This window comes from Berghia stephanieae, chromosome 4 (assembly GCF_034508935.2).
Source record: "Berghia stephanieae isolate SIO BIC M18660-M18661 chromosome 4, UCSD_Bste_1.3, whole genome shotgun sequence".
NCBI lineage: Eukaryota > Metazoa > Mollusca > Gastropoda > Nudibranchia > Aeolidiidae > Berghia > Berghia stephanieae.
In genome coordinates this window covers 8,150,607-8,175,281 of record NC_088363.1, presented here as the reverse complement: position 1 = coordinate 8,175,281, position 24,675 = coordinate 8,150,607, and the positions used below count along the sequence as shown (strand labels likewise).

Here is a 24,675-nt window from a genome sequence, read left to right as displayed (position 1 = left end):
GCAAATAAAAATCTCTTTGAAATCGTGACATTTATTATCATCTTCATGACACTCGTAAGAGACCATAATCTCACCATTAGCACAAAAGGTACAAGCTATACATTTTTAAGTTACATAGAACACGTCTTTCTCAAGCATCAAAGACATTTCAAGATGTATAATCTACTATAAAACAAGTAAAATCAACAAATCAATTTATAGATTATGACAGAAGATCTACGAAAACTTAAGTAATTGAGTCCTAGTGGGGAAATGATGAAACAAAAAGCCAGAGGTACCTAAATGAGCCAAGTAAATGAGAAAAGAAAATCAAAGTGAGTGAAGTTGTCGCATATAAAACATGGTTCATCCTTACCCTTCCTCGACTACACACAAAATAAGCAGATAACTCGTCATTATTTGATGAAGGCAGAAGATCGAAACTTTATTTGCTTTGTATTACCCCCTTTTACATGCGTCATATTCACTCACTTTATTTTTCTCTCCATGATGAAACAAAACAAAAAATATGCATCGTCTTGAAACACTCAATTAATGGATTGATGGCAAAGAGAAAAGCCTTCATTGAGTTTGTTGATTGGTTGAGTGAAATCATGGATTAATGGTAAAGAGAAAAGCCTTCCTTGAGGTTGTTGATTAGTTGACTGAAATCATGGATTAATGGCAAAGAGAAAAGCCTTCATAGAGGTTGTTGATTGGTTGAGTGAAATCATGGATTAACGGCAAAAGAGAAAAGCCATCACTGAGGATGTTGATTGGTTGACTGAAATCATATCATGATAATGTTTTTCCACCATAGAAAATGTCAACACTTGGAAAGAGAACTACTATTACTATCAATATCTAAAGATAACTACTATTCGAATAATACTTTTATTCATAGGTCATATTTTATAATCATGTAATCTATGTCACGCTAATTATCCTGTGTTTTAGAATTTTATTATTATTCGATGACTTGGATTTTTATTGTAAAGTGCTTTGAGATGTAATTGTATTGAAAGTCCTATACTAAATGTACATCATCATTATTATTATTTATACTATATAGATAGCACTGTCTATATCTAAAGATAACTACTATATAGATAGCACTGTCTATATCTAAAGATAACTACTATATAGATAGCACTATCTAGCTATATCTGTTCAACATTCTTTTAGGCTAAAAGACAGTCAAGTATGCCAATAATAAAGAAGAAAAAAGATAATATTTTTAAAATAATAATAATAATACTAATAAAACCAAATAGAAATAATCTTTTCCAGCTGATGATAAAAATCTGTAGATCTACTGGCGTGCATTGATGATTTCAACAAATTCTGGCTTGAGAGATGCTCCACCTACTAGAAATCCATCGACGTCTGGTTTTGCTGCCAGTTCTTTACAGTTGGAACCTTTCACTGAACCTGGATTTGAAAGCACGGATACAATTAAAAAATAGAAAAAATATAAAATTTACAAAGAAATAAATAAACTATTTTGTGACTATGATCTGCGGAATCTAAACGGAAAAACGGGTAGAACTCTGATTGGTTAAGACAGTACGAAGTCAAGTAAGTTGAATAGATGGAGGATCCTGACAGGGACTGATATCCTTTCCATATACACAGTGGTGTCTCCATGATTGGATTTGCATTAATAATACTGTCATTAGATAAAAACATTCAGTATTATATCAATTCCAAAATGCGTCATTAAAGAGTATCTTTTATTATTATCATTATCAATCATCAATCATCATCAACCACCACCACCACTACTTTTCTTCCTTATTGAAATCCTCACTCGCCTGCTGCACCAGACAAATGTGGTCTAGTGGTATGGCACTCGCCTTGGGACTGGAAGGTCCAGGGTTTGAGTCCTGCTCTAAGCATAGTTGAGTCCTTGGAAAAGGCTCTTTACTCAAATCTCTCACTGTGTTTAATTCTAAATAAATGAGTGCCTGACCATTAACAACGTATGTCTCTGTCTGAAAAAAAATTTGTACTATCATCTAACATGCGTTGTGTCTCATCCTATGCATCGTGGGGTCTGATAGTCAGCTGACTGTCCCCACTGTCAGGGAATGCGGGAGACGGCAGTCCACATAGTCTTACACTGTCCTGTGGCGAGATTGGCAGGAGGTTTCGAGGCTGTCCTTAGGTTTGTTGAAGAATTTAAAGACTGACAAGAGACTTCCTGTGTGGATATGTAGTTTACGCAACAAATGAGAGAGAGAGAGAGAGAGAGAGGGGGGGGGGAGGGGAAACAAAAACATTTCTTGTAGGATTGAGACCAATTCAAGTCAAACTTACCGCCATAAATAATTCTTGTTTTGGCAGCAACATCAGCAGAAACTGCCTTCGCCAGCCATTTACGAATCTGATCATGAGTTTCTTGGGCCTGGTCCGGTGTGGCAGTTTTTCCAGTTCCAATGGCCCAGACTGGTTCGTAAGCAATCACTACATTTGACCAGTCTTTTATTTTTCCTTTTGTTTGAAATGAGAAGAACAAAATATCATCGTGATCAACTGACACTGGTTTTAAATTTTATTATGTTGGGACAGTCTAGAGGTTGACATGAAATTTGCACAGCTGGAAACAGGACACTCGTATTAACACATTTTTTTGTATCAAGAAGAAAAATTATTCATTTTCAAGGAACTCAAAGGTGAAATGTCACATTTACTAAGCAAATATCTGAGAAAAGAAAAAGATGTCTTTATTTTCAAATTTACATGAAATTCTTAAACCCTATTTTCATCCAATCCAAAATGTCAATGAATCTCCAATATCAATTAATATTCCCCATTTATCTAAGCCTGTCCTGTGCGCAATTATGAGTGTTTAGCATTATTATTATTTTAAACCAGAACTAAAAGACCCAGCTACCCAATCACTGATGGATGGACAGGAGGTTTAGAAAAGAATCTTGACTTCATACAGGAATAATCTTGTGTGAAGCAAGCGCTCTATCAACTGAGTTATCTGGACACTCGGTCTAGAAATGTAACTATAACAAAATATCAGTATTTGGATGAAAGAGACATAGTATTCCAACATCCAGACACAAAATAAATAGTGTTAAACAAAATCAACCAAATTATGTTACCTGCCAGAGCCTTCATCTGTTCATCGATGACTTCCATTGTTTTGTTAGCCTCCCTTTCATCCAATTTCTCTCCCACACACGGAATCACATTGACTCCACACTCAAGAGCATAACATGTTTTCTCTGCTACAAGCTGAAAATTTAACATTGAACATTTTTAAAAACTACAAATAATACAAGTAAAGAGCACTGTTGCTTATGAATTCTTGTAAAAATCGACATCTATGATACTGGTTTTGTGCACAATGTGATCATTTAGCGACCAAAATGAAAGCTATCATGAATCTAACATTCTCCAAAACTTCACAATATCCAGAGTTCATAAACCGTGGATAAACAGAAAAACCAAAAGACTCGTGTAAGAAATAATAGAAAAATATTCATGAAAAGTAATAGAGGTTTTCCCCGTCTTATTCCCATTGGTTTATAAAGAAAGAAACATAAAACGTTTCAAAAGTATTTTTACCTGACTCGATTCACCAAAGACATGGCGTCTCTCTGAATGCCCCAAAATGACCCATGTGCCACCAACGTCCTTGACCATACCAGGGCTGGAACAGATAAAAACAAACTGAAAACTATTTAGGCTTATGAAAGGGGGGGGGGGGGGGGGGGAGAGCAAGCACTACTGAACAACAGAAAAGTAGAAAACGGTAAGGGCTGCCTGAAGCCGGTGATCGTAAAATACTAACGAAAGAGTGAAAATGGAAAGGCTTCGTATGGGACCACAAATTTTTGTTCAGTTCACAGCAACCAATCAAGTTGCCTTGTTTTGAGCTTTTGCACCTCAAACGCATACTTTACATCATTAAAAATAAAATTTTGATATTGTGTAGTGATTATTTATTATTTTTCAACCGTGATGAGATCTTTTCAAACACAGATGTAAAAAATACCAAGATTGTGAAGATAGCTTCACGATGGTGCATTACTTTTGTGCATCAGTATTATCATCATCATCATTATTGTAATTTTGTTTTCCCAACTTTGTGCCTATTCCCAAATCAGCATAATTTCTGGCAAAATTTGCCATTTTTTGTCCCATAATTCTGCATAATTTTGAGTTTGAAATTGCGTAATTCTGCGGGGATATTATATTTCATGGGTTGCATGTAGTTAGTTGTTAGGTGTGATACAACATATTTAGAAACCTGCAAAATTTTTGCAAAATTTATTTATTTTCTTCTGCAAAATTCATCATTTTCTTAGCAAAATTTTGAAATATTTTTTGCAAAAAAAAAACGTGGGGTCAGTGTTATAAAGTGAGAAGAAGGTCAAATCCTAAAATTTCCTCAAAGTTTTGACTTCAGTCCTTACAGCAATGAAGCTCATACCTATGAGATGACCTATGACCTTTGTCAGTGAAAATGGATTGTGAGAAAAGAATTGAAACTTCTGCAATAACAATATTTTTTTATATTTTACAGTTATTCTATAAAATACCGCCCTTGTTAGTTTTCACAACATCATAAACAGTAAATCCAGGAGGATTTTCTTCTACTAAAATAATCACATTTGAATTGAATTCACAAACAGGTCGGCAATGAATCTGGAGATTCACAAAATAAAACAAAAATCCATCGGTTGCCTATGATAAGCGAATTATTGTCAATTTGTTGTGAGACTACCTTTGATAAATCATTACAAAAATTATTAGACTTTCTTTACAAACGTAGTAACTCGATTTGGAGCTATTGACCACTTTTCACATTAATCATAAACAAAAATCGACTATTGGAAATCAAACTATATGTGATGTACAAAGATATTTTTGGGTTTGATTAAAAGATTTTGCATATTTGATAACAAATAATATATGATTGATTACCTGATTTCTCCAGTAAAGGCCCCTTCTTTCACTTTATAACAATTCTGAGCAGCTACATGAACACTTGACGGCAATTTTCCCCTTGCATATTCCAAATACGCTGTAGGAGGTGCAACCACAACATCTGGTGGGGGGGGGGAGGAGAAAAAAATTATTGTATTTACCAACTATTTTTTTTTTCTCTACGCCGTATGTACATCCATGTCCCGCTTATAAGAGAATTATCTACAAATGTTCAACAGAATAATTACAATTTTTCTTTTAAAAGCTAAGAAAGGGCTAAATACTTCAGGGGATTTTCAAGTTACCTTAAATCATTTAATAGGCAACTGTTGTTTTTTTGTTTTTGGGGTTTGTTTCTTTAGGGGGGGGGGGGGGGGGAGGACGGTGCCATTTAACCATTTAACTGCGGACTCTGGAATAACTCTTGACAGTTTTGCCAAGATGAGGGTAATTTAAATTGATCGATATTTGAAGAATGAGTTTTCTGGCCAATTTTTTAAAAAATAGAAGTTTTTCCAGAGTCTGGCAGTAAACTGGTTAAGAGTTTATTAAAAGAGTTAATGAAACGGTGTTTGTTTGTCCTACTTGCAGGCCATACGTGATTTTGACAGAGTTGTATTACTATTATAGTAAGGATGGAATTGGATTTGGGGTTTGTCCCGTCCCCCCTTCTTTTTTCAGCTTGTAACAAATTTGGGACATTTGAGCATCAGGAAAAGCAAGACAAGTAAAGATATGATAAGAGAAGATATAACTTTATTCATCCTTGTATGGAAATTATAATTCTGTATCACAACACAATTCCACAATGACTTGCTTAACTGACTTAAGGCCTATTGCTTCCTAATCATCCGATTGGGATGCCTCGGCTGCCTCTCTATCATCTGTGTTATTTCCTTCCACAGTTCACGGTCTTTTACTGTGGATGCTAATTCTATAAGGTATTCCTTTGATTTTAATTATTTGTTATTTTGAAGGCATTTTAGGTCTCGATTCAGGACAGTATGAATTGACATAGGTGGTCTACCTTGATATTTCTTGTGTTCAGATAGGGTGAAAAAAGTATTCATGGCTTTACTAGCTGATATATTTTCATCTCTTCCCAAAGAGCCGCCATCTTGCCTCCAGGATTTGAATGGATAAGGGTCGTTCATTGCATTTTTCATACAGTGTTTTATTGCTTATTTTTGTAGGGTATCATATAGATAGAACGAAGATGACATCACTCAAGCCTTTTTTATTGTATTTTGCCATACGGGTTTGTGAGTGATTCTCACTAAATACAAGAAATACTTGGGAACACTAGACCAAAAAGACTGGCTAGCCTACACAAGAGCCAGGAACCAAGCAAAAGCGGCGTGCCGGAAAGCAGTTCTAGACTATGAAAAGTCTGTAGCGCAAGATGCGAAAAATAATCCAAAGACATTCTTCTCCTATGCTAAGAGTAAGATGAAAGTGCAAGAAGGCCTAGCCGACTTCGAGGACAGTGATGGTAAACTTGTGTCAGCCAACAAAGATAAGGCAAACCTCTTCAATACATTTTTCTGTAGTGTATTCACAAACGAGAGAGTAGAGGATATTCCTGATTGTGAAAAACCTGAAGTTGACTCTTCTCTTAGTGACATAATGTTCACTTGTAAAGATGTGTGGAATAAGCTTAAAAACTTAGGCTCCTCGAAATCCTCCCGCCCTGATGGGATACACCCATGTGTACTTAAAGAACTGGCAGAACAGCTAGCAGAACCTTTTGCAGAGTTCAATAAGTCACTTAGTGAAGGGAAGCTGCCCAGCATCTGGAAAGATGCAAATGTAACTCCACTTTTTAATAAGGGTGAGAAGAGCAAAGCAAGTAACTATCGTCCGGTGTCATTAATGTGTGTGATTTGCAAAATACTGGAATCCTTGATTAGGGACAAATTAGTCAAATACTTAATGGAACAAAAGTTTGCTGTCTGAGTATCAACACGGTTTTATATCAAAACGCTCATGTACCACTAATTTGTTAGCTGCTCTAGACTCTTGGACTTGGTATTTGGACAGTGGTATAACCGTTGATGCTGTGCACCTTGATTTCGCCAAAGCATTTGACAGTGTTCCACATCAACACCTCATTAAGAAACTTGGATCATATGGCATCAGTTCATGTTTGCTGGCTTGGATCTCAGATTTCCTGATTGGGAGAAGACAACGTGTTAGGGTGAACGGCAGTTTTTCGGACTGGGCACCAGTATCGAGTGGTGTTCCGCAGGGAAGCTGCCTTGGTCCAGTTTTGTTTGTAATCTTTATTAACGATCTTCCAGACGTTGTGGACTCTCTGTGCTAAATGTATGCAGATGACACTAAGGTGTTCTCTAGAGTAGACAAGGAAGAAGTGGGTGAGAGAGGGATCTAGTAATGACTTTGAGTTTGAAACGAATATTTTTGTGTTCGTGGATAGCTCACACGGTAGAGCCACACTCTCACCTGCCAGGCGGAGTTGTCGTACCAATAAGGTCGCAGGTTCAAACCCCACCACCGCCACGAAAAAATTTTATTCTCTATTGTCTTCTGGCACTTTTCTATTCACTTCATATCTTGTTGTTACCAACATAAGTGCCTGCTCCACTCACTTTTCTGAATTAAAAATTCACCCCATACACCGGAGCATACTCAATGTCTCAATCGTTTCTATGTTATATGTTTGTGTTGAGAATATTGGCTATTAAGCTTAACTGCTGGTCAAAATTATTCGCGATGGTGGTGTACGAACGAATCGGCGGTCTCAAGAAGTGGGTGAGAGAGGGATCTAGTAATGACTTTGAGTTTGAAACGAATATTTTTGTGTTCGTGGATAGCTCACACGGTAGAGCCACACTCTCACCTGCCAGGCGGAGTTGTCGTACCAATAAGGTCGCAGGTTCAAACCCCACCACCGCCGCGAAAAAATTTTATTCTCTATTGTCTTCTGGCACTTTTCTATTCACTTCATATCTTGTTGTTACAAGGAAGAGTTCATAACTCAGCTCCAAAGCGATCTTGACAGCTTGGTACAGTGGGCTGATACCTGGCAGCAGACAAGTGCCATGTCTTGCACTTGGGATATAGAAACCTGCACCATCAGTACCTAATGAGAAAACATGACTCTAGCGAGACTGTCATACTTCAGCCAACTGAAGAGGGAAAAAGATTTAGGTGTGTTAGTTGATCAGGAACTGAAGTTCTCTAAGCTTAAATAAACCCAAGTAAATAAAGTCAACAGGATCATTGGCCTCATTAGGAGGTCCTCCACTCATCTTGATAAAGATAACATGAGACAATTGTTCACTGCACTTGTACGTCCCCACTTGGAATTTGGCAATGTAGCTTGGGCACCACGACTGCAGAAAGACAAAGGCCTCATAGAAAGTGTTCTAAGACGCGCAACTAGGGTTATTCCTGGATTCAAAGATCTAGAATACACAGAAAGACTGAAAAAGATATGAATACCAAGCATGCAGTATAGGAGAGATAGAGGAGACCTTATCAAAGTGTTCAAATACACGCATAATCTATACCCTGTAAACATGAGCCTTCTCAATCTTGATTCCGCCAGCACCACCAGAGTTCATAGATTCAAACTCTCCAAGGAAAGATGTTCTCTAAACCTTATGCACAACTTCTCAGTTCGGGTAGTCGACAAATGGAACCGCTTGCCTGCAACAGTTGTCAACACCCCTTCATTGCAGGCATTCAAGTGCCGTCTCGACGCTCAGTGAAACAGAAAAATACTGTTTGAAGAGTTTAATTCAGACACCTCCTTCCACTATGTAGCATCCCCAATTTTGGGAGACGTGAATTAAATACGTTCACGAATGCACAAGAGCAGATAAAAGACTGTAAAAGCCTTGAGAGCTGCGCCAGTGGAGCCCATATCTAGTTTTTTTTTTCTTTTTCTGTCCAACCGAATGATGGGAACCGTTTAAGAAGCTCAATATGGGTTCCACCGGCGCAGCTCTCTAGATCTACATAAATCTGGACTTAAATCATATCGTATCAACACTAGACTAGACGTCTATTATAAATTATAAAGTATATAAGCAAGCAGGGTAAACAAAGCACCAAAGCACAGCTGCATAGGGACTGCATATCTACAGATGATAATCATACTCTTTTTCGTTGTTATTGACAAAAGAAACAAACAAACAAAGTCAAACAAACAAAACAAAAATAAACACGTAAAATTCCCTTTATCCTGGGGAGTACCTGTGTTTGGATCCAGGGGTCCCTTCTTGAGAAAATCAACGATACCATCGATGGATTTTTTATCCCCGTTCATCTTCCAGTTACCTCCAACGAAAAACTTTCTGTTATTTGATGAACTCATTTTTGTTTATTTCTAATCCACAAACAGGGACAAAACTTGAGGTTACAAATCTCTTTCAAACGTTACCGGCACCCTAAAGAAATGAAAGAAATATATGAGTATGTGATGGAATAAGAAAACCAAATAATCCGACCTTGAGAAGATAAAGTAATTCCACGACCCTCGACCTTTCTCTAAAGTCAAGGTCGCCCTCACCGAAGGGAAATAACTGATGATTGCCGGCTGCCGTCGTCTGCCAGTCTGCCATTCTAGTTTCATTTTCATAGTTATCTTGTTTGTGAAACAAATGAAAATGGTAAAATTGCGGCATTAAAATTCAAAACCGATTTGATGGTGCTGTCGTTGACATTTTAATCACAAATGTTTGTTAAACACAAAATATGGTAAGCATTTACTTATGGATATCGACAAACTGAATATTGAGTTATGTATTGAGAATGAGAGATTTGGAAGGCCTTCCGAAAGCTCCTATCTAACATCCCCAGTATTCTTGTTCTCGTAGGGGGTTTGGGAGGGGGAGACTATTTTTCTTTTAAAAGGATTTTTCCCCCTCCCAAACCCCCTCTAGAAAATTATAACAAACAAGAATACTGGGGATGTAGGCGAAGGAGCTTTCGGAAGGCCTCCCAGAGATTTAATTGTTTCGAATTCGAAAGGGGGAGGCCTTCCGTAAGCTCCTAAAATTTGACAGTATTTTCACGAGGGATCTCAATCTCAGGCCGGCACAAGTGAGAAAACAATTCAGATTTCCCTGCCCACCAAGCAAAGTTTATGTTAGTGTGTGAATGCATGTGTGGGGAGGGGATATAATTATAAGTAATTTATAGAGCAATTAGACACGTATTCACCATGCTGAATGCGCTTCACAATCTTTCATTTATATAACAAAAGTTTTTTTAAAGTTCACTCACACATCCTAATTTGATTGACATATAATTCATTAATCTCACACACCCCTCCCTCAAAATAAACACAACATAGCAACCAATGTTATCAATATCAATGGATTGCGTGTCTCAATATCAATGGAATGCATGTCATAAATTTATCCTTCACAACAACATCTCTTACACGAAAAGAATACTTAGAGATCTTTTTAAAAAAAAGAATCTCTACAAATATTCCAAGAGCATCATTGCGTCATTGATTACTTCCAACAAAGATTTTTAAAAAGCTGTTAAAAGATGTGTTTGTGTGTGTGTGTGTTTGAATTTGTGTGTGTGTGAGTGTTTGTGCGTATGTTTAGGTTATTTATTGATAAATTGTAAAAGAGAAAATTAAATTAGCATCCCATTTGTTAAGTCAGTCCATCCATCGATCGTTCTAGGCAAAATTACAATTCATTGTCTGTATCACTTGTTATCGGTGAATTCAATCAAATCATTAACCGCTTCTGTCTAATAATGACTATAGGATATCAATGACATTGAACTTGTAAATAAGTTGAATTAATTATAACATTCAAATGGGATCCAAAACTCCCGACTACCTTCTAACACTCAAAGACAATAACAGTACATGGAAAATTAGTTAACCCCATTTCGTCGTAAATTACTTTGACTGCTGAAATCGGGGTTCCTTGTTTTTAGTGTCAAAGGGTTCTTGTCAGGGAGTAAAATAGTCTACTTTGAGTTTTAAACTTTCCATATTTATATAAACAATAAATCATTTGTTAAGTCTATATTTATTAAAATTAATGTGATCTTCATTTTAGTGTTTAATCACAATGAGTATGAGCTGTTATGATATTAACAATTAAGCTATTTAGTAATCAATTCTGTCCTGACCAGATCCTCAGGTTGTTCCATCTCCACTGCATATGATTGCCTTGTCCAAATGATCATTTTTGTGACCTATATCCTCTACCCTGACCAAATTATTTTATTAATGACAGATAGTAGATGTTCCAGGTCAAGGTCAATAAAACTAACTTCCTGCTATGACTGTCTTTCTCTATTCCGTTGTAAAAGCCAAGGCGGCACATAGCTTTTGTGCTTATCTCTTACTTACATTGTATTAGCCACGAGACGAGGGTGACGCAAGGGAGATGTGTGTTGCATGCATAGTGATGATTGGGACAAACAACTGGAAGGGAAGCACAAAACAGTGAGGGAGCAATAGAACAAAGCACACAGTTGTTGACATTAAGTGCTATAATATTGTTTTAATAAAAAAAATTTTAAAGGAAGTTTAATTTGCGCACTGCGTGGAATCAGCCCTATTTCAGATGGAACTCCCAAGGGGCCATTAACCCTCCATGCTAGCTACCTTCGGGAGGTCATTGGAAGTTAAATGGATAAGGCCTTGTCCTTTTTCAATCTCAATTTTATTTCAGAAATACAGAATATTGAAGAAAGACAGTTGCATCATCTGTGAACAAATACATAACAGTGAAACATAACAATAACCGATATCGTAAGACTTTTATAACTCTCTACTGGTATTTTTATTTCATATTCAGAGGATTTCTTATGACTTTGTGCTGCTTTTGACGTAATTTCGTGGATTTTAAACAATTAATTTAGCAATATTTTAAAGTTTTGTAAATTTTGCAAGGATTTTGTCATCTGTTAAGACCATTTTTGTTTACGTTTTACAATTTTAAGGAGAAAAAAAACACTGAGCTATTGTAATTTTATTACGACCACAATGAACATCGAAAATGACAACACCTAATTATTGTTATAACTATTCACCCCAACACCTACATACAATACGACACACAATTAATAATACACCGACTGTAGAAAAAGTGAACATTTTGACATCTTTTGAATTATTCAGGCATTCAGAAAAATAACAAAAAGAGGAAATAAAGGTGGAAGGAAACAAAAACAAAGAGAAGCCAAAGAAAACATCAAAAACAACTCAGTCAAATTAAAATGCAATAATTTAAATTCTACATTATATAAACTTATAGGAGTCGTATTGAAAATAAGAAAATGGTGGAGTGGACAGAATTTGAATTACACCGTCAACCTTGACAGTCATTCTCAGAACCAACTGTCATTCTGTTGGATATTGGTCACAAAAATTAACATCTGGACGAGGCAATTATGTACAGACTTACATTTTTGCTATCATTGTCTCAGTCTTTTATTTACCCATTCTTATTGGTATTTATATGACATAGGGTATTGCAAGGGCTATTCAGTTTATTATTATATAAGTAAAGAAGACTTCACAAAATGACCAAGAATCGTCTAGTAGAGAGCCGTAGGGGCTGCTGGACGCCTGGGGTCATGAAACTACTAATGAAAAGGTCAAAATAGAAACGCTTCGGATGGGAACAGTACAGTCAATGGACGTGTCAGGTACAAACGCTTCGAAGTTCTGACTACATTTTGTTGTTTTATTTGATTTCAGCGTTCCTTTGTTTATTGTTGTGGTGACGAAGGGTTTGTACCCAAAACGTCCACTGTCTGTATTGTTCCCATCTGAAACCTTCCTATTTTCACCTTTTCATTAGCATTTTCAAACATTGTCTAATATTAATATTGTATTTGTATTTCAGATTTTAGAAATTTTGATTTTTTGTAAAGTAGAATTAACGACAGCCTCTTTTTGTTTGTGTTTATTTTTTCAAATTGTATTTAAGCATGGTCTCAGATTTCTTCTACCCAAATATGGGAGGCGTGGAAAGCCACATCTATCAACTGTCCTCCTGTTTATTGGAAAGAAATCACAAGGTCATTATTATCACACATGCTTATGGTGATCGTAAAGGAATACGTTTCCTTTCAAATGGAATAAAGGTAGGAATGCCAAACTATTTTTAGTGTTAGAAGCAGCTAATGATATAAAGATAATAATACTTTGGTCTATTATTATTATTATTATTATTATTATTATTATTATTATTATTATTATTATTATTATTATTATTATTATTATTATTATTATTATTATTATTGTTGTTGTTGTTGTTGTTATTATTATTATTATGGCGGGTGGTTGGATGGGAGCATCACCCTTGAATCATATACCTATGATGTTCGCATGGGTGTACGATCCGATAGTGATGTCGTTTCTTCTTCTCTTTACTAGCCTATCCTGCTTCTTTGGTTTGTGATTGTATTTTTGACAGGGGATATTTTTTTTTCTGTAAATCTTCTGCCTGTTTGTTCTTGGTTATTTATAATTTAGCTTATGATATCTTTAGGTTATGATTTTGATTTACATTTGTACTATTTTTGTTAGATTGCTTGTTTTTTTGTTTCAGCGGTCTCTCATATAACCTCAATTGTGTTGGAAGAGACCTAAAGCAACAAACAAACAAACAAATTATTATTATGTTTTTTTTTTTGTTTGTTTTTTTTTTGTTTTTGTTGTTTTTTTTTTAATTTTTTTTTTTTTATTATTACTATATTTGTGGGGAAATAAGGGCTATTACAAACATGCACTCATCTATTTTACCTATTATAATATTATTATCATATTGTGGAAATTATAATAAATCAGGATGAATCTTTTAATCTGTTAACGATCAAAATCGGTTAAGTAAAATGTGTAGGTGCGAGTAAATGAATTTGGCAATGGGGTGCCAGCCAGATGGAGATTCGCAACGTAAAATGACCAATCACAATGCCCGAGTGAGGAGATGGACACTGGTTTTTTCTTCAATTTTTATGTCCTTGTACTGACTATTTTTTTAAAAATCCATACACATTATTTTTTTAAAATAAAATTTTAATTGCTAAATCGTTGTATTTGAATAGTTAAAAACAAAAAACAAAATTCTTTTTTTTTTAATGTAATAAACAAGGGTGCTACCTCCCTTTATGCTTTATGTGTCTTTTGAAATAAAGGCTATTATGAACTAGCATTCATTTATTTTAATTATTATACAACTGTATTGTGGAAACTAAAACAGATCGAGATCAATGTGCACTTATTTGGTCATTTTACATTGCAAATCTCCATCTGGCCAGCTGTACTCATTGATAGAGACGACTCTTTTCAGGGATCTGTCCAGCGGGATGGTGGTGAATGATTACGCCCTTGCAGATGTTATAAATAAGCATTGCAAATCAACGAGCAATATTTTATTAGATTAATGTAAGAGCAGTTTGCATGTTACTCGTATATAAATCTGTGAAAAGTAGTCTTATAATCTTTAGATTTGCAGTATTTCTGTGCCTCATGATAGAAATTTAACCTTGGCTGTATGGAACAATGTTGATCCCCAAACCTTTATATATATAATAGATTATTATTAAAAATCATTTGTGGTCTATTATTATTATTATTATTATTATTATTATTATTATTATTATTATTATTATTATTATTATTATTATTATTATTATTGTTATTATTATTGTTGTTGTTGTTGTTGTTAACATTATCACGATCATCATCATCATCACTTTTATCATTACGATTATTATAATTTATATCATTATCACTTTGAAGTCCTAGGTTTGAGAGGTATTTATTAAAAGATTAAGGTTATTGTAATTGACAGATATTTGAAGGACAAGTTTTCTGATCAAAATTTTAAATACATATTTTTTCTGATTACAACCACAGAATTTTTGGCTCGTCTTATTTTATTTGCATCAAGTTTTAGTTCAATCTTATATTGTCGCATTATATACTCTTTTTTTTTCCTCAGGTATATTATTTGCCATTCCCACCCATATACAATCAATGTGTTTTGCCAACACTGTTCTCCACCTTTGCATTATTGAGGAACATTTTCATACGAGAGGATATACAGATAGTGCATGCACATTCCGTGAGTTTTGACCTCCAATTTTATATTATTTTATCCTGGTATCTATAGCATGAGATGGCCAATAGCAATTGCTTGCTTCCCTTTAGATATAAGCTAATTTATTGTAAAGTACTTTTTCCCAAATTTCACAGATCCAGCTACCCGATCACTGCTGGGTGGACAGAGGGATCACTAAAAAATATCAGCAGATACACTCAGGATCGATCTCAGTCCCATTACATGTGAAGCAAGTGTTCTATCAACTGAGCTATTGAGGACCCCTGGTGTAATAATAACTTTTTTGAAAACATACTAATTTTTACAATATATAGCCTGTTATTATTAGATGTATTTGTAGTGGCCCTCTTTCCTACAATTGAATACCAAATAGAATTATATACAGATGGTTTGTCTCTTGATGTTTGAATAACAAGGTGAAGGTCACACTCATTTGAGTACTGAGGAGATTAAAGAACTTTGAAAGTGTTTATTGAACAACAAACCAAAATAGCAAATATTAGACAAACAGTCCATTTGGTTCAACTTGAATGGAAATCTGATATTATTATTCACTTCTTGGTTCATTTAGTTCTTCTAGACATTATGAGATTTACTTCTTGTCAGGAGTTCATAATATGCATGTGTAGCGGTGTGGTCTAGTGGTATGACATTTGCTTTTGGTGTTCGAGTCCTGCTCTGAGTGGGACATAGTTGAGTCCTTGGAAAGGGCTCTTTACTCACATTCTCTCACTGTACTCAAGTGTAAAATGAGTACCTGGCCGTTAACACTATTGTCTCTGTAATAAAAAAAATTGTAATATTGCCTATCAAGCATCGTGTCTCATTCTGCATGTTAAGTGTTGCTGATAGTTAGCGGCCCCTTGAAAAGTGCTTTGAGTTGAGCATGTTTAGTGGATATTGCGCTATATGAATAAATGCTCTAGTTTATATATATTATATAATTTGTTATTCTTTTCATTTTAAGGCCTTTTCCACTTTAGGCCACGAGGCAATGTTTCACGCCAGGACGATGGGACTAAGGACAGTCTTCACAGACCACTCCTTGTTTGGTTTTGCTGATGCCAGTTCAATTCTCACCAATAAAATTCTGAATTTCTCTCTTGCCGACTGTACTCACAGTATTTGTGTGTCTAATACTTGGTAAGATATTTTATACAAGAATGGGTGAAATGAAACAGTGTTACCACTATAATGATGAAATTCAAGCAAAAGAAGTTGCACGGGTATAAGTTAAATCAGGGATGTTTCAAAAATGGCACCAAGGATTATATTATATGGAAATTGTTTTGAATATGGCAATAGTAAATGAAAAATACAACATATGGGATTTGTGTAGGAATTTGATTTCTCCTAGCTGTTGGTGGGTTGTGTTCCTTTTTATGATATTTACATCAAATTACAGAGATTTTTTTATTAACAATTAATGGTTGTCGAAAGAATAACCTTTGTGTATTTAGGTGTTTCCTAGGTATAAAGATTCAGTAGAAGTCTGCATCATCATTATCATCATCATCATAATTGATCTGGTATATATTTCAGTTCTAAGTGACTTTAATTATCTGTATTTCCATTCTCATGACAGCAAAGAAAACACAGTTTTAAGAGCAAATATGTCGCCATCTCTTGTCTCTGTCATACCAAATGCTGTAGATCCAACAGTCTTTACACCAGACCCATCTAAAAGGGACAAAGACAAAAGTAAGACATTGTTTCCAAATCAATATTTGTCAACCAGCATTTTTCATGTACTTAGTATTTTAAAGGCCTTGCAATCGTGCTTTTTGTAAATCCAGATGTGTTGCCAATAGTTGTACACACTTGTCACTCATGATGCCCCTGAAGCCTGGGACAAGCAGAGACTTTAAGAAGAAGAATTGCATTATCTTATGCCTTATCCTATTCAAAACTTAACCATCATTTATTTTTATTGTCTATGAAATGTTAACAATTGTGTTGTTTTCAGTAATACCAGAAATATTAAAATTACTGAGAAGTAGATTTAGTTTGTTAAAATCATTGACCATGTAGAATATCTCATATTTTCTCACTTTGATCTTTGAACTGTATTTATACAAATCAGGGGTCAATGTTTTCCGCGGATCCACGAAATTCCCTGGGCTCAGTTTCCACGAATTTTCCCGTGATTTCTGAGGATCGTCACATTGTCAGGGAATTTTCCGTGGAAGAAATCTGAGAACGGAATCTCATCTGCGTGATTCTATGATCTGAGTAAGAAAGTCTAGCCCACCTTTGTAAATAATATTAAGATAATTTGTTATGTTACATATGGATTTAAGAGTTTCGTACGATTGACAATAGCCCATAAAATTTTCAGTGGTTTTGAAAGTTCCTTACATGGACCCCTGACGAATGTTGCTGCTTGAAGCTCAAAGAAGAAGGAACAATAGTCAAATGGTATGGAAACCTCACTATATAATTAACAAAGTCAGATGATGCAGATGTTTTTGGTTCCCCTTTATCAACAAAACATGATGAATCAAATACTAAAGATGTTTGTCTTTTGTGTTTCATTCATCATGTTTTATTGAAACCCGAAACAAAACGTCTGCATTATCTGTCTTCGTTAATCAAATAAAAGCTTCCATTCCATTTGACTGTTGTTGTTTAAACTGTTATAAAATCAAACCAATTGGATTCTTTCCAGTTACTATCATTGTTGTAAGTCGTTTGGTCTACAGAAAGGGTATGGACTTACTAGCTGGATTGATTCCACCCATTACAAAGAAATACCCACAAGTTCAGTTTATTATTGGTGAGTACCATTTCCTTTACCTTGTTGTTTGGGAGAGATGGTTTTAAACGACTCTATCGGGTTTGTTGCGATTTGGCCTGACTGAAAAAAATCATTTCTTTTTTTTAATTTAAAAAATAAGTATATAATGTATTTATTTTCTGCTGACAATTCTTTTTGAATGACAAACTTACAAGATTAGATGGATGTCATCAGAGCGGGTGGTTGGATGGGAGCATCACCCTTGAATCATATTCCTATGATGTTCGCATGGGTGTACGATCCGATAGTGATGTCGTTTCTTCTTCTCTTTACTAGCCATCCTGCTTCTTTGGTTTGTGATTGTATTTTTGACAGGGGATATTTTTTTTTCTGTAAATCTTCTGCCTGTTTGTTCTTGGTTATTTATAATTTAGCTTATGATATCTTTAGGTTATGATTTTGATTGACATTTGTACTATTTTTGTTAGATTGCTTGTTTTTTTGTTTCAGCGGTCTCTCATATAACCTCAATTGTGTTGGAAGAGACCTAAAGCAACAAACAAACAAAAAAAAAAAAAAGATGTCATCAGACTTCTACTCTGTTTTCTTATTTGTAGGGAAGTGAATCTTGTTAATATGTGTGATATTGCCATCATTTTGATTACAAAAACATTTTTGTCATACCAGTAACCGTTTGCCATTCATTAACATTTCCCAATGTGGGTTTATAGAATTTTCTATTTTCTTTTGTCTCTTCTTTTTTCTTATTGAAATCCTACTCAATGTTTTAAAGTGAATTCTCAGTATGAGTGATCTCCATATCTTTACCATCATTTTTTCTTCTTTTTTTTCCCCATTTTGTTTTAAGTCATAAATGACAAGACTTGATTTCATTTTTCATAATTTATAATCGCACACCTATCCACTTTCAATAACTATAACCAGACTCTTCACAGTTATGGTTCTTGGTCCAAGTATAATGGTGTAGGTCATTAGTTTGAAGTAAAATTGAAAACAACATGAAAAGGCTTAATTGATGATTTTTTTTTTTTTTTCAATACCGGAAGGAGGAGATGGTCCCAAGAGAATTTTACTAGAGGAAGTGAGAGAAAAATGTCAGTTGTTGGATCGTGTTCATATGCTGGGGTCATTACCTCATACCAAAGTCAGGGAGGTGAGCATTCAATCACTACAGCATGCATATTTTAAATCGTCATGATGGTGCTGATAATGATGATAATTTATTTTTTTATTTAATGATTGTTTTTGTTGTTGTTATTACTATTTTTATTGTTCTAGATTTATTCCATTTGAATAAAGTAAAGACCTCCATGTCAAACTTTAAATAGGTTTTGGGTTGATTTCTTTGTTGTGTGTGATAATTTGATGTAATATCAAATAACTGCAGTCAGTAGTACAAATTTTAGTCCTAAAGTATCGTAATGGATAGATTTGAGTTGAATGTTTGATGCTAAAAAATGTGAATGACTTTTAATATTTGGCATATTAAAGCGATTAATTCCTTTCAATTTAATGGTAATGTAGAGTTTTGGGCCATCTTATTTTTCAGGGTTTGCTTCCTTTCACTTTATTTAATTGTCTTGACCCTAAATTAAAGTACTAAAAATGATACCCACCACTTTTTAGGGATATAGCAATCATATCTCTATGGCAGTTACGGAATGGTTGGGATGACCTGTTTAGAAACTCAGCGGGATTAAGATTAAGGATTTGGGAATTTCATGAGGCTGTTTCTTGCGGTATAGAATGTAATGGGTTCATTCAATTTGCACTGTTAGTCAGTCTTTGTGTTAGTGTATTATGTGTTGATTGTTTTTTTTTTTTTTTTTCCTTTCTTTTACTTCCGTTTAATAAACATCCATCCATTAATCTTTTTAAACAGGTATTGACACAAGGAGACATTATGTTAAACACGTCTCTTACTGAAGCTTTCTGTATAGCCATAGTTGAGGCTGCTTGTTGTGGGTAAGTAATCTCAATAGTATAGGCGGGTGGTTGGATGGGAGCATCACCCTTGAATCATATATCTATGATGTTCGCATGGGTGTACGATCCGATAGTGATGTCGTTTCTTCTTCTCTTTACTAGCCTATCCTGTTTCTTTGGTTTGTGATTGTATTTTTGACAGGGGATATTTTTTTTTCTGTAAATCTTCTGCCTGTTTGTTCTTGGTTATTTATAATTTAGCTTATGATATCTTTAGGTTATGATTTTGATTTACATTTGTACTATTTTTGTTAGATTGCTTGTTTTTTTTTTGTTTCAGCGGTCTCTCATATAACCTCAATTGTGTTGGAAGAGACCTAAAGCAACAAACAAAAACAAAAAATCAATAGTATAGATATCAATTTTCTTTTTTACAAGTTGGTCAATATTGTGTTTTTATCTCATTCTATTGTTTTCATCTCATTTCTTAAAAGCATCTTAAGACTTTGTTGTTTTCCAAATTTAATTGTTGATGCCCCTGTAACTCTCTCCGAGCTACACTACAGACGAAGGCAGTACAAGCTGTCTCCACTGAAACAGCGTTATTTTGTGATTTTAAAATTATATCAAATTTTGTGCTAAATCTCTGATATGGACAAATCAAAAATAAGATCTTGAAAAATAGCAATATGTTTGGGGTTTTTTAATGGATGTTAGTGATTTTCATTTTGATTTTTTTGTTGCTTACTGTTCTATTGTTTAAATGTTTCCAGGTTGCAGGTTGTGAGTACTAAAGTTGGGGGGATATCAGAGGTGCTTCCTCCACATCTCATATACTTGGCTGAACCTACAGTTGAAGGTATTTTTGTCATTATAATAATACACTGTCATCATCATCTTTCCATTGTTGATTTTTACCCAAACACAATCCCTGTCCATTTACTTTTGTCTCTGTAAAAGCTAACCAAGTTTGATATTTTATAATTATAGAACTTCCTGTCTATTCTATATTTCCACCATGGATTACAGCATCCCATTCGCATCTACTTTATAAATTTACACTCACATTTTTTTCTAATGCTTAGCTCTAACTGCTGAGCTGTCCCAGGCCATAGAAGACAAAATCAACGGGCAGTACCTAGATCCGTTTGAAATGAATGAAAGGATAAAGGATTTGTACTCCTGGAGAAATGTGGCCCAGAGAACAGAAAAAGTCTATAATTTGGTTATGGAGGTGCCTTTGGCTGACACAAGTATTCGACTTCAAAAGTAAGGAATTCACCTGAGATATATGAAAGCTATTTAGAAATGAACAAAACTGACTAATTATATATTGTTTTTAAAAAAGTAGGGTTGGGAGTCAAAATTGTTTCATACTGACCATGTTAAAATTTTCCCAACGAGCACAGTTTAAAATGTAATACTCTACAAACTGTGGAGTGATCCTCAACATTAATGGAGGTATCCACAAGAAGAAGAAGAAGAAGAAAAAGAAGAAGAAGAAGAAGAAGAATTACTGGCAAGTCTAAACTTTATATTTACACTGCAGTCCTGGTAAGATAAACTCTCACTTCAAATAAACTCTGATGCTGGCCCCATTTTTCTGCTATAAATCATAAGTAATTAAAACTCTTAAGATAAATTCCTTCCATCAGCTAGTCCAGAAAAGATCAACTCATCAATCTGGATCTGCATGACTGGGATAGACCGGGAGTACAATCAAAGTCTCACTAAATCATCTTTTTTTATTCTCAGACTGCCTTTTCAAGCTTTTAGATCATCGTATACCTGTTGCATTGTAAAAGGTGATTCTAAGGCCAAATAATAGTAGTAAAAAAAGTCACTTTTAGTTTAGCTAAGCTTAACTGGGAGCTGGGCTGACTTTCTGGGATTGTGTATTTATTAAAGGGGGATAACTAATGAATTACATGTTTGTATCGTTGAAGGGTTGTTCCCCTTGAGTTTTGAATAAGATAAACCTTTTTTCTGGTCCCAGGGAGTTTATCTTAAGCAGATTGCAGTGTAATATAATTATTCTTTACAGATTGCTATAGGTCTAAGTTGCAAACCTTTTATAAAGTATGGGTAATTGTATCACCTGGTGACTCAAATGATTATTTATAAAATCTGCTTAGACGTAACGTAATGATCGATCGGTCATTTGACATTGGGAATCATTCAACATTTTCCTACTTTTTCACTTTTTGTCACCATCAGCACTGGTCCCAGCTATAGGAGATCATACCTGAGCGCAACCCTGCCTCCCCTGCCACCATGCCGTTTCAATGAGTTTCCATACAAATTGTCAATGAAGACAATCGGGGATGAGTATTATATGATAATGCAAGAGCGATGTATCCATTTTATTCAACAATTTATAACTGATTGTCTTTACCTTTCAGGTACTCTGCATGTGGGAGTGTGAGTGGAAAATTATTCATCTTGACATCGATTTTAAATCTCATTATACTCTTCTTTTTGGAGTGGATTTGGCCTCATCATGTAAGATATTTTATTTTGTTTGATAAAGGGTTTGCAAATCATACTGTTGGTCAGTGTTCTGTTTTAAAAACAAGCTGACATGAACACAAAAGAAAAATAAAGGCCACCTCTATCCGCAGTAGTACTGCGAATAGTGATTTCCTCTATTCGCATTAGTATTGCGAATAGTAGATAGCTTTCGTATTCGTTATTCGCATTAGTACTGCAAATCGTAGATATCATTCATTTTAGTTATTTGCAGTAGTGCTGCAAATGCGGGTTTGTTCTGTATTTGCAGTAGTAGCTTACGAGCCTAGAGCTTTATTGTCTAAAGGATTGGGTGCAAAATATAAATAAACTACATTATTATTGGGGTGGGGGGGAAACTGATCAAAACAAACACGAAGAAGAAATAGATATAATTTAATTTCTGTGCTACTTCGCATGACACATTCACAGCTGTAAAAGTAACACATTTCTATCACGTTTTGTGAGACATTTCCAAGGAATCCCCAGTTTAAAATAGATTGACCTCTGTAGTCTGAGACTTCGCACACGTAGTCCAAGACTTGATAGTCAGGGACAAAGTCAGACTCCATGAATAACTTACTTTTCATAGTCTCGGACTTCCCAAAGTCTTGGACTACAAAGTCTCAGACTTTGCTATAGTCCAAGACTATCATAGTCCCGGTCCATGAATTAGGCCCCTGATTAACAAAATTGACATATTCTGAATAGATTTTAAGTCTCATTGTATTTATTCATTTCTATATTTTATATTTGTATTTATTCGTTTGGTGTTGTTTTGTTTTTTTCAGACAATAGAAAAAGCTGTAGATGTCAATGTTTACACTGTGAAGAAGAAATCAATATGAGAGAATGGAGCACAAATATTCTGACAGATTTTATCACAGAGCATCAAATGGAAAATATGACGTGTCATTGTCATCAATATTTATAGGATGTGCTTATATGGAGCCCTAATAGTGTGTAGTGGGTTTGAGATCACCTAAAAGTCTCATCCACCCACTAGCACAAGATTCCACCATGAGGAATACACTCAAAAGTTTACAAATCAAATATCATCTCCCAAAACTATAACTATACATTCGACTGTTTCCCTCCCAGTCAAGTTCTCTGGCCAGGGTCAGGACAAAATTAAGTAATCTCATTCCAAGACAAAGACAGAAAGCAATTGGAAAACAGATAGAGGGGTATAGAAGACACAGCAAGTAACTCCCTGCCCACTATGGGATGTCGGTAACCCACCCCACCCATCAGGCAACATGTCCATATTATTGAGACATTCAGATTGTGGAGTTCTGGATTAGAGAGTCGCTACTGTCTATAACAACAAAAGTATAAAGAATAGGAATTCATTTCACTTAGTACAAATATTTGTATTCAGTGGATTAACTCCCATTTCTAGTTTTAATCAGACCCTTCATATTTTCAATCCAGTCCCTTGTCTTGTGTACAAGGCAAGAGTCAATTTGATAATATTTAAATTCTTGTTGAAAACATTCACAGATATTGAATGGATGTCCCGACTGTTTTACAAATTCTTACAAATAAATAAACATCTCATTTTAATTTTAATATGTGTCTGTGTTACTATTTTATCCACTCCAATGACCCAGAAGGCGTACACTGATGCTGTTCTCTCTCGCCCTCTCCCTCCCTCCCTCTCCTATTTCCCCCTCTCTCTCTCTCTCCCTCTCTACCAGGCAGTGGCTCTCTGACTCTGACTGTGAATTTTTTACATCTGGCAATTCTTTCATCTATAAATATTTTCTATCATTTTATCTTTATTTCACCTTTTGGCAAAGGCTTCAATCCGACATATTACTGATTTTAACCTTGGGGTTGCATGAAATCCAAGAGTAATGATTAATATTTTTAAAGTCCTTCAGAGCCGTAATGCTCATGGAGCCTGAGCTTATCCCGGTTTCTATAGCGTGAAACGGACAATAGTAATTGCTTGCTTCCTACTTTTTGGATAGGACGCTAGTTTATCACAAAGTACTTTCTGACAGCTCTAACGACTCAGCTACCCAATCACTGCTGGGTGGACAGGAAGGGGGTGGGGCGAGGGAATCAGATTTTTTTTTTTTGTAATTCACCCGGGATCGACCTTGGTCTCTTTGCGTGTGAAGCAAGTACTCGATTAACTGAGCCATCAGGACACCTAGTTGGATGATGATAATGTTTTACTAAAGTCTAAATGGGCCTAATGGCTCTGCTACTTATTTTTTAATAGCCCCCAACTGTCGGTCTAAAACCAAATACAAAGAGCTGAGTGACATCAACTTCATTCAAAGTGTACCTACCAAGATAATGTGAACAAAAAAATGGTAATAATAATAATTATACTTTATTGCATCCCAAAAAGGATTTTTTTTTTTTTTTGTACAGACGTGTTATAATTTACAGAATAAGATAAAAAGATAATGGAAATATATATATATATATATATTTTTTTTTATTTTATTTTTTTTTAAAGGA

At 35.0% G+C, this 24,675-nt stretch overlaps 2 protein-coding genes across 2 annotated transcripts; one reads left to right on the top strand and one right to left on the bottom strand.

Moving 5' to 3' along the window:
- Nucleotides 1-15: 15 nt before the first annotated feature.
- LOC144969980 (triosephosphate isomerase-like) lies at nucleotides 16-9,459 on the bottom strand. Its single transcript, XM_078909101.1, has 6 exons — nucleotides 9,148-9,459; nucleotides 4,924-5,047; nucleotides 3,562-3,646; nucleotides 3,096-3,228; nucleotides 2,299-2,472; nucleotides 16-1,410 (listed from the first exon to the last, which is right to left on the bottom strand). Exons 1-6 carry the CDS (start codon nucleotides 9,266-9,268, stop codon nucleotides 1,292-1,294), a joined length of 756 nt encoding a protein of 251 aa, XP_078765227.1. The 5' UTR covers nucleotides 9,269-9,459; the 3' UTR covers nucleotides 16-1,291.
- Nucleotides 9,460-9,481: 22 nt separating this feature from the next.
- On the top strand, nucleotides 9,482-23,769 carry LOC144969977 (phosphatidylinositol N-acetylglucosaminyltransferase subunit A-like). The gene is made up of 12 exons (XM_078909096.1): nucleotides 9,482-9,651; nucleotides 12,867-13,023; nucleotides 14,886-15,008; nucleotides 15,973-16,148; nucleotides 16,591-16,706; nucleotides 17,674-17,781; nucleotides 18,810-18,916; nucleotides 19,646-19,728; nucleotides 20,463-20,548; nucleotides 20,775-20,958; nucleotides 22,092-22,191; nucleotides 22,989-23,769. The coding sequence occupies exons 1-12, from the start codon at nucleotides 9,629-9,631 to the stop codon at nucleotides 23,043-23,045; spliced, it is 1,320 nt and encodes a 439-aa protein (XP_078765222.1). The 5' UTR covers nucleotides 9,482-9,628; the 3' UTR covers nucleotides 23,046-23,769.
- Nucleotides 23,770-24,675: the final 906 nt, after the last annotated feature.

Excerpts from the sequence above, each read along its gene's own strand:
- LOC144969980 (XM_078909101.1), bottom strand. The coding sequence starts at position 9,268 with ATGAGTTCATCAAATAACAGAAAGTTTTTCGTTGGAGGTAACTGGAAG. Across the intron at positions 3,229-3,561 it reads TCTTTGGTGAATCGAGTCAG|CTTGTAGCAGAGAAAACATG; the intron begins GTAAAAATACTT and ends TTAAATTTTCAG. Across the intron at positions 2,473-3,095 it reads ACAGATGAAGGCTCTGGCAG|GAAAAATAAAAGACTGGTCA; the intron begins GTAACATAATTT and ends TTCAAACAAAAG.
- LOC144969977 (XM_078909096.1), top strand. The coding sequence starts at position 9,629 with ATGTTTGTTAAACACAAAATATG. Across the intron at positions 16,707-17,673 it reads TAAAAGGGACAAAGACAAAA|TTACTATCATTGTTGTAAGT; the intron begins GTAAGACATTGT and ends GATTCTTTCCAG. Across the intron at positions 19,729-20,462 it reads GTTGAGGCTGCTTGTTGTGG|GTTGCAGGTTGTGAGTACTA; the intron begins GTAAGTAATCTC and ends AAATGTTTCCAG.